This window comes from Silurus aristotelis (genome assembly GCF_946808225.1).
Source record: "Silurus aristotelis genome assembly, chromosome: 2".
NCBI lineage: Eukaryota > Metazoa > Chordata > Actinopteri > Siluriformes > Siluridae > Silurus > Silurus aristotelis.
The window spans coordinates 32,453,709-32,464,216 of record NC_139575.1 but is presented as its reverse complement, the minus strand read 5'-3'; the positions used below and the strand labels follow the sequence as shown (position 1 = coordinate 32,464,216).

The following is a 10,508-nucleotide window of genomic DNA, read 5'->3' as shown; positions in this document are numbered from 1 at the left end:
CTCCCAAACTCCTCTCTCATGGTTTAGCTCTGCGTGAATACGGAAGGATCTTTGTCGTAGATCACTTAAAAAAAAAAAAAAAAAAAAAAAAAAAACAATAATTTCTTAAGTTTTTCTTTTTAAATGCAAAACGTCAAAGATCTCTTCCTTTCGCTTGCTTTGGAAGCAGTGCTCAGGTTTCAAGTAAGCTGTGTATGGAGTAATAAAAAAAAAAAGCACAGGATATGAAAGCTGGACCTTATGGTTTTATTGCAACCTCTTGTGGGTTTTGTGGTTCAGCTCCTCGGTGAAGCTCTACATGACATCCTGCTGGTGCTGTGTAGATTCACTCACCACCTGTAAAGGTCAAAAACAGGGCAGATATGGGAACATATGAGCCTATGGTAAGAGTGAAGCTACAATTCTGTTTGCTTTAAGGTATGCTTTAGTGGTGTGGTTTGGTTGTAAGAGTGTGTGTGTATATACTTCGCCATCACGGGTCTCAATGGTTTTGATGAGCACTGTTTTCTTCGAGTGCATTTCAGACGCTCGTTGTTGGTGCTCTGGACTGGTCTCTGTGTAACAGTCACACATCACCACAGTAAATGCATTTAAATACCTTAAAGTACGCAATATGGACAAAAGATTGTGGACACACAACGATAAGATTTCTGCTTTTTAAACATCCAATTGCACATTTAGTCCTCATTTCCTGTTATAATATTCTCCACTCTTCTGGGAAGATGTTCTACTAGATTTTAGAATGTGCTTCTGGAGATTTGTGTTTATTTAGCCACAAGTCAGGTACTGATGTAGGGTGAGGATGTCTCTGGGTGCAGCTCTGTGTTCCAGTTCATCCAAACGATGTTCAATGGGGGTGAGGTCAGATCTTTATTGCAGGTCACCTCAAGATCTTCCGCTCCATCCCATGTAAATGTCTTCAAGGAGTTGATTTGTGCACAGTGTCATGCTGGAACAGATTTGGGTCTTTGAAGGGAAGATTGTATGCTACCACATCCAAAGACATCCTATACAATTATGTGCCTTCAAATTTGTGGTAACAGCTTGAGGGAAAAAAAAGCACATATGGCTGAAAAGGTTTTTTTTCTTCTTTCAGCATTCAATTTAGAAAGTGTGAAAGCAGCTGTGGCAGGTTTATACTAATGGCCTTGCTGCAATACATTATTGTTTCTATAGTAACAACTCATTTACTGGATGCTGTTTGGTGGACACTCTGAACTTTGATATTTAACAGTAAGAAGTGTATATTTATTTGTATTGTTTCTGTCCAGTGTCTGCTTTTGAACGGGATTTTTTTTGTGAGAAAGTCTTCTGAACAGAGAACTTACTAGGTTTTTTTCATGGCTTTTTTTTTGGTAATTTTTTTTTGTATTTACTTTACAATGAACAATTAGAGAGATTGCTGGTGGACCAATATATACACTAAATGGACAAAGGTAATGGAAAACCTGACTTCTCCAGCCATATGTGTTTTTTTTCCAAACTAGTACCACAAAGTTGGAGAGACACAATTGTATGATGTCTTTTAAATGTGGTAGAATTAATTTTTTCTTTTACTTGAACTCCGAGGCCCAAACCTGTTCCAGAATGATAATGAAGATATGTTTTAAATGGTCTGCTATAGAGCGCTGACCTCAACCCTATTGCATACACATAGGATAAATTGAAACGCTGACTGTACTAAAACCCTTGTGGAGGAATACAATTCTCCACAAGCACACTTTAGAATCTAGTAGAACATCTTCCCAGTAGAGTGGAGGTTGTGGAATGAGATGTTTAGCAACCAACTATTGGGCAACTATTGTTATAATTTAGTCACGTTTTTTAAACATCTCTTGCGCAAATTTAACTGCTGCCAAAAAGCTCTTGTCTTTTGTCTCAAAAAATGTCTTTTCATTCATAGTTCAGCAAAGTCATCTCACACATGCTATAAATAAAGTGGGTAAAGGATTGGTTGAGTGTTAATACTCACTGAAAATAATTAGTCAAATATTTGAAACTTTGCTGTCCCATACACACATTTCACACACTTCAAAGGTCACATTATTTGGTCCTTCACATCATATGGACAACATTAGCTTTTTTTTTTCTCTCTCTTACCTCTATAGCTAATGGTGGAGTAGGCCTGCATGGGCAGTGTAATCCTGTTGGAGAAATGACAGACACCAATTGTTTCACACAAAATCCAATTGTTTCTAATATAAATAGGTGATATGAAAAAGGCAAACCATGAGGGAAAAACTGCTTTACCAGCAAAAAAGCAGTTAGTCTAAATTAAAAGCATGCTGTCTTTGTGTTAAAGGATTGTCCTAAACCCATTCAAAACTTTTACAAATATATTTATAAATCTTCTTGGGGATAAATTTTGCCTGAGGTTGGAACAAAAAAAAAAAAGGACCATCGTTTTAGACAAACCCATGTCTTACCTGCTCTCCTCTCCCTCCAGGAGCTTCCTGTAGGTGGCGATCTCCACATCGAGGGCCATCTTGATATTGAGCAGGTCCTGGTACTCGCGCAGGTGTCGCGCCATCTCATCCTTCAAGTTAGCGATCTCGGTCTCCAGACGAGCAATCGTGTCCTGGAAGCCGGCAGCCTCACGTCCATGTCGGTCCTCCATGTCGTGCATCTGCCTCATCAGAGACTCATTCTGGGGATCAGAAACAGCAATGACTTTTTTTTAATGCAGAGGTATGAATATTGCTGATGATTCTACATAAATGAGTCATGATATAAACGCACCGTGCCCTTTAGGGAGTCAATCTCACAAGTGTAGGACTGAATCTGGTGTCGGTACTCCATGGTCTCCAGCTTGGCCTGCTTCAGGGCTTCGTTGTTCTTGGATACTGCTTGATTCAGATCTGAAACCTGTGGGTCAGATTTATTATTAGATGGTTTATTCGCAGATTAAATAAATGTGTATTTTATTGTTCTTATTAAGGATTTTTGTTTTTTTAATATGCAATAAGACCCTGTTTTTGTTTTGTTGTAAACTTTATGCCCTGTTCAATTATCATTTAAATCAACAATATTCAATATATTTCAACAATGTGACAAATGCTGAAAGGATTCCTGGATAAACAGAACACACTATATATCATACACTTACCAGCCAGTTGAATAGGAAAACCCGTACAGCTACACATAAAAGCAAATATTCAAACCTAATAAAATGCATACAATTATAGAGGTCAAAAAACGCTGATCTACTGGAAGTTTATTCAGGATTGTACAAAAAAAAAAATAATAATCCCCTGTGCAAAGGGTTTACAGGCTGAAACACCTTGTTTTTGAGAAATCAGAGTAAATGACCAGTCTTGTCTGAGCTGACAGGAAGTCGATAGTAACTGACTCTTTACACAGGAAAAAAAAAAAAAACTCCAGAAGAAATGAACAGGAAACTGTGGGAAGAAATGCCTTGTATATAAGAGAGGTTAGAAAAGAATTGATAAACTGTTACTGAAAATGTTATGATAGCTAAAATAACTACTTTTTTACAACCATGGTGTGCAGAAAAAGCATCTCAGAATGAGGTGAAAGAATTACAATAGCAGTAGACCACATTAGGTTTAACTCCTGTCAGCGAAAGAACCAGGATTACAGTGGTACAGTGGGCATATGCTCACCAAAAACCAAAAAGTGTACAGGGGATGGTGATGTGCATATATAATCTGTATAAATCATTTTAATCTGGAAGCAACCGGATAATATAAAAGTGCTAGTGTTTAGAAATGTACCTCTTCTACAGGTTTGCAGATCTTTTTTTTTGTGTGTGTGTGTGTGTGTGTGTGTGTGTGTGTGGGGGGGGGGGGGGTGTTTCTTATAAGCAATTTTTATCCCAAGATTTTTAGACAAATGGAACTCTAAGTTTAAGTTGTAATGAACCAGTATTAGTATGTTTATTGATGGAGACATCAAAACCCTAATTCTCTACTCTTTCCTTACCTTGGACTTGTACCAGTCTTCAGCCTCAGAAATGTTCTTGGCGGCAATGGCTTCATACTGAGAACGAATGTCCCTCAGAGCACCAGTCAGATCCGGCTTGGACATGTCCATCTGGATCTGCACCTGAGTCTCTTGCATCTGAGTCTGCAGTTCACGGATCTCCTAAACAGAGAGAAATAAAGGAATTAGTGTTAAACAGCTTGGTGACATACGCACACACACACACACACACACACACACACACACACACACACACACACACACATTTACACACATATTTACATACATGAAAACATTTCTTTTAAAAATCTTCCTGCTTTTCACATTTTTATTTATATTATTGCATATTAAAAGCTGTAGTCCTCATTTCTTATTACCTCTGCGAAGATTTAACTGATCGTTTCAGCAGTAAATCTTCAACTATTCCCCTAAAATATCTAGCTTCAGAATTATACTCCAGTTGGACTACACGATGAGTCCTATTTGAATTGTTTAGCTTATTGTCTCATTGTTAAAATTTGGATCAACCTATAAAAATATTAAATTCAATGTGACTCATTTTGATTAATAGATGTAAATAATTAAAAGATAAAACAATTGTATTTTTTTTTCTCTCATTTGAGTTAAACTGTTGATCTGAATGGAACAATTAAACCATTGTTTATTCGGCATGTAATTTCTTTGTAGTCATTACTGTGCAACATTAGTGTTCTGTTTTAGAACACTATTAGTAAACACCTGCTGTTTGGAAGTGTGTGAGGGCATGATCTAACCTCCTCATGGATCTTCTTGAGGAAGGCGATTTCCTCTTGGAGAGTTTCGATGCGTCTCTCCAGGTCTAAACGAGCGAGAGTCGCTGCATCCACATCCTGTTTTCCATAAAACATTCAATGTCAATTTAATTGAATTATGGATTCCATAATAATATGTTCAGTAATACACACTATATTCATGATTCAAGTAAAGTTCTTGCAAATGTTTGCCAGCTAGACTTACAGCTCTGAATGCTGCAAGGTTGTTCTCAGCCTCCTCTCTTTGTGCAATCTCCTCCTGCAGCCTGCAGTTAGAGACAATACACAGACCTTAAAAGCCACTTCCTTCTTTTCCTTTTATAGAGGCAGGAGTCTTTTTGCTGTCTCATAACATACACAGATTACCCCAACTGGAAGTGGGACCAAAGATGTCTTGATATTAAGTCCTGAATAGGAAAAAACTGTGGTGATGTAAACTTTAACAACTGCCTTTATTAGACACCCTGTTTTGTACTGTGGTGTTTTGCGATAAAGAAGTCAAGACCAGTCCCAATGCAAATTGCCCAATGCAAACATGCTAGTCTTATGCCAAGAAATCTACTAATCCCTTTCCACACCCAATGGTAGAAGCAAATTTGCTGCTCTTCTGTCTCTCACTAAACAGAGCTGCAGAATAAAACAGCAGGAACTCAGGGGTCTATGGATATCAATGTGTTCTGACACAGACCCAACCTCTGGGGGCATTCAGGGCATTCACATAACTGTTTTAGAGACAAAAATAACTGAGTTTCAGTAAGCTTATGAGTCTTCTGACCTTTTATGGTCTCTGGCTCTTTTAAAATCTTCAATGCCCTGTGTAGTGACAACAAAATAAGCATTTCTTATTGAGTTCCTTTGGTTGCTGAAACAGTACCTATCGAACTGTTGACCCAGTAAATCTATCGATTCTTATAGAAGTGGATTTATTGACTAGTCCTCACCTCAGTTTGAGTTTCTGCAAGTCATCAACCAGGTTGTCCCGCTCCACTTCAACTCGGGACCTATGATTGGTCACAACCTCTATTTGGCGCCTCAGCTCCCTCATCTCTTCCTCGTAGAGGTCAGCAATGCGTGTCGGCTCTCGGCCCCGCAGTCGATCCACTTCCACTGTCAGAGCCTGGTTCTGCTGCTCCAGGTAGCGCACTTTCTCGATGTAACTGGCGAAGCGGTCATTCAGGTGCTGCAGCTCGGCCTTCTCGTTGGTGCGAGTCTGCAGAAACTCCTGGTTCAGGGCATCGGCCAGGCTGAAGTCCAGGGTCTCACCCATGCCTGCGCCATAGGAGCGGGAGACGCCTGCTGAAAGAGAAGGGATGCCATAGGAAGATGCGCGGTAACTGCTATAGCCTGGTGATGCAGATGATGTCTTGGTGACCTCATAGACCCGTGAGCTAACATGTGAGCCTCCAGAGCCACGGCCAAGCATAGAGGAGCGGGTAATGGGGGCTGTGGTGAAGCCGGGTCCGCCAAAGGCACGGCGGTATGAGGAGGAGGCCTGGGAGGAGGCGTAAGAGGCGCGGCTCATTTTGGAAGGATGGAGTGGCCACACGCACTCATACACAGGAGAGGAACGAGGACAGGAGTGAAGGGACGTCGAGCAGCTGGGGCTATTTGTAGAAGTCAGGTCCTCTTTGTGAATCCCCCCTCCCTAAAGCCTTTTGGACAATCCCATCTCATATGATCCCATAGTTCTTTTAACCATTTCTCTTCCTCTTTCTTTCTCAAGCATGAACCTCTGCCTTAAACATCTTTCTGTTTTCTTTGTTTTCTCTTTTTTTATTTATCTACTTTGTAGCAGTCTCTTGGGCCCTCTCAACTGTGTACCCAGCTGATTGTTTGTGGATTGTAGTGCAGAAATATACAGACTAATTCTTCAAAAAGAACGCTTTATTAAAATATAATTTTACCTAGCTAAAGATTAATAATTTTATAATTTCCCAATAATTATAATTTTTTCGGATCTGCTTGCTCCATTCAGATTGTCAGCTCTTATCTCTGTTTATGTCTCATTCCCATAAAAGGATTACACAGTGATTTCATGGGACAAACCACAGTTTGTCAGCTGGATTTTTTTTTAAAGAGCAAGAACATCAACATCCCACATCATGCTATTCTGATGTTCTGACATCATAGCCTGTGGATGCACCAGTTGCATACTAGACTGCCTCATTCTCGGATTGTTAAGGCAGAGCTACTAAATACTGCACTAAAGGCTGACGGAGAGATCTGTTCAACCTGCCTTAAAAAGGAAAGGCATGAGGCAGAGAAGACGTGTAATGTGTGTCTCCTAGAAGAGCGAGATTCATGCTCTTCGGCTTCGGCTTCTGTAAACACAGGGTGCCGTTAATGATGTCAGTTATCATGATGCATCTCTGGTTGATGACCTCACCTGTGTTCAAAAAGATATACTAGCAAGAGGCCAGGATTGATGCTTGGGTATTTAAAGCAAGAATTGCTCATCTGGCGCCATCAGTGTGCATGTTTGATCCAGATTCGATGCTAATGACATGTTCAGTGTAATGATCAAATAAGGATGGACCAGCCAATAGGAAGAGTTCATCAAAGCAATAGCCTATTTATAGTCATTCAGGGATAGTGCTTCTCTGGAAGTCTTCAAGAAGGGACAGAGATCAGAGGTGACTGAGGATGTAAACTAGCTCTTTGTCTTTTCCTCCCTCAAGCTTTCTCTCACCCCCACATTCTCGTCCGTCTTTTGCTTCTGCTCTTACCTCTATATAAGGTAGAGCAAACTTCTTATGTTTAACTTCCACGTATACAGAGGATCTCTTTGTTAGAAACAGCCGGGTTGAGGAATTTTTCAATGTAAAAATGTTTTAAATGTGGATTACTTAAAGATCACTTAAATATCAGCCTGTATGTGTATAACTTTAGATTGTAAATGTGTACACGTATATATTTGAAGCAAGTCACACTACACTTAAGCTGACCATAAATCACTATAACTTACTGTACAAAAGACACCAATAAGTTAGTCTGGACATCTTCACATTCCAGGAAGCAAAATAATTAACAATAAACTTCGACTGTTCATATGATTGTTTTTTTTAATTATAGAAATAAATACAATTTGAAATAAACACTTTTGTATGAACACCTTGGCCATTAGTGATTCTGATCTATATGGCTTCCTAATGAAAACTGGAAAACAATGCAGCACTTGTATCAGGTTGTATGATTTCACACATTTGCAGGTGAGTTACAATCAGTAAAAAAATTACTTCGACCCAGCTACATACTGTTCAGTTTACTTCTCAGGGTTCACAGCTTTTGTCAGGGCAAGATGACATTAACCTTAAACAAATTTCTGCCATAAGGCTATCTTCTTTCATATATGCAAAAAGACTCTCTAGCAAATTTTCCAGCATTCAATTCAATTCAATTCATTTTTATTTGTATAGCGCTTTTAACAATGAACATTGTCTCAAAGCAGCTTTACACAGATAATGCGGTGATTAAAAATGAATATGTTCTTTATGAGTAAGTTTGTCCCTGATGAGCAAGCCGGTGGCGACTGGCGACTGTGGCAAGGAAAAACTCCCCGAGATGGCATAAGGAAGAAACCTTGAGAGGAACCAGACTCAAGAGGGAACCCATCCTCATCTGGGTTACACCGAATGTCCATTTGTGGCTGGTATACAATGTTGTGGGGTGCAGTGATGATGATCAAAAGCGAAGTGTATTTCTGAGTCAGTGTAGGAGACTGTTGACATCAACTACAGTCCAATCCAGGCAGGCCTGGATGAAGTGGGAAGATCCACGGGGGGGAGAGGGGCAGGAACAGTGGTCACTGGAGCCTCAGGAGCATGTTTAACTCGACAGAGAGAGAGAGAGAGAGAGAGAGAGAGAGAGAGAGAGAGAGAGAGAAGAGGGTGACAGGAAGAGAAGGATATGGATTATTAAGTGTACCTATTGTTGCATGAGAGTTAAAGTCACTGTGCAGTTTGGACTCCGGCAAGACTCGCTATGGCAGCATAACTAAAAGGGAGAACCAGAAGGCAACACAGACATGAGGGATCTCTGGGATAAGAGACGGCCCACCACACCACCATCAACAAACCTGAGTGAACACGTGAATGTGAGGGGACGACAGCGTACAAATATCCCAGTTCACCAAACACTCTATATCAATGTTCCCTCCAGATCTGAGCCTTTACCTGAGAAAAAATCTACTGATTAAAGGCTTGACTGAATAAATATGTTTTCAACCTCGACTTGAACACTGAGACTGTGTCTGAGTCCCGAACACTGGTTGGAAGGCTGTTCCATAACTGCGGGGCTTTATAAGAGAAAGATCTGCCCCCTGCTGTAATCTTCATTATTGGAGGAACCAACATATAGCCTGCACCTTTTGATCTAAGTAGGCGTGGAGGATCATACTGGTACAGAAGTTCACTCAGATACGGTGGTGCGAGACCATTAAGTGCTTTATATGTCAGTAGTAGAATTTTATAATCAATGCGAGATTTGATTGGGAGCCAGTGTAGACTGATTAATACAGGGGTGATGTGGTCATATTTCCTAGATCTAGTGAGGACTCTTGCTGCTGCATTCTGAACTAACTGAAGCTTATTTATGCACTTACTCCAGCATCCAGTCTGGTAGTTTGTTTTAAACATACGTTTTCAGTTATGTATTTCCAGCATGTTGTATACAGAAAAGCTAATATCATTCACCAGGGTGGGCAAGTTGAAGCAACATTTCCTACCCAACAACAAAAAAGAAAATACTCCAAAGATCTGAAATGAGTTCAGAAAGGTGCACATGCATTTTTCTTTTTTTATGATTAAAATCCACTCCATAACCTGCAGGTCCCTCTACCAATCTTTACAACATACAATAGCTTCCACTTGAATTCTTTTTTTCTGTACATCACCGACATTAAGTCTGCATTTACACTTTGGATTTATTAGATAAGATTAGAAACTACATTACAATTTCAAAATCCTCCACTGATAAAGTTAAGGCATAAGGCCATACAAGCACTTTCATTTCCTTTTTTCCTTTTTTTTAGAACTCTTCAGCCTTTAGTCTCCTTGGCCTTATATTTGGGGTCATCATCTTGATGAAAAAGCCATTTTCTACCCAGATTTCATTTCCATTTCATTTCAACCCTACATAATGATATACTCACCACCATATTTACTGTGGGATCATGCAAACAAGCCATTTTTTTTCCAAACATGGCAACCGGAATTAAACTTTTATAGACACACGTTTAATAATATCTGACCATAAAGATTCATATGTGCTTTTTGTTCATTCAGGTCCACATTTAGACTTTATTTGCTGTTATAATTTTATAATCTTCACTCTTATTGATTACACAGAGTGCGTTGAAGGAGATTTATGCTCAGTCATCCACAACAGTGTCAGGTACTGATGTATGACAAGGAGACCTGGAGTGAAGTCAACATTCCAATTTATCTCAAAGGTGTTTAATATGGTTGAGGTCCTAGCCCTATATAAGATCTTCCCATGTAGACCAACCCATGTAAACCATATCTTCATGTAGCTGGCTTTGTGAACAGGGTCATTGTGATTCTAGAACAGGTTTGGGTCTACCTGTGTTTCAGTGAAAGGAAAATTGCTTCTTTTCCATGGTTTCAGGAACAGAAATAATTGAGGTGAAGTCATTATTGACTGTTTTCCGTGTAACTGTTGTTTCTGTTACTTTGAGGTTATTCATCATTAGTCTAAAAGCTTGTTGTGAAACTGTGTGTTGTGTATATTTGCAAGGATCATTAGTAGTCTTTCCAT

General features: G+C 39.6%; 1 protein-coding gene across 1 annotated transcript; it reads right to left on the bottom strand.

The window, feature by feature from the left end:
* Window positions 1-110: 110 nt before the first annotated feature.
* Window positions 111-6,333, bottom strand: desmb (desmin b). The gene is made up of 9 exons (XM_083533634.1): window positions 5,675-6,333; window positions 4,939-4,999; window positions 4,716-4,811; window positions 3,943-4,104; window positions 2,740-2,865; window positions 2,427-2,647; window positions 2,101-2,144; window positions 466-554; window positions 111-336 (listed from the first exon to the last, which is right to left on the bottom strand). Exons 1-9 carry the CDS (start codon window positions 6,253-6,255, stop codon window positions 295-297), a joined length of 1,422 nt encoding a protein of 473 aa, XP_083389760.1. The 5' UTR covers window positions 6,256-6,333; the 3' UTR covers window positions 111-294.
* Window positions 6,334-10,508: the final 4,175 nt, after the last annotated feature.

Coding starts and splice junctions, on each gene's coding strand:
- desmb (XM_083533634.1), bottom strand. CDS start 6,255: ATGAGCCGCGCCTCTTACGCCTCCTCCCAGGCCTCCTCCTCATACCGC. Junction 2,145..2,426: donor CTGGAGGGAGAGGAGAGCAG/GTAAGACATGGG, acceptor TTTCTCCAACAG/GATTACACTGCCCATGCAGG. Junction 555..2,100: donor CTCCACCATTAGCTATAGAG/GTAAGAGAGAGA, acceptor ACTGTTACACAG/AGACCAGTCCAGAGCACCAA.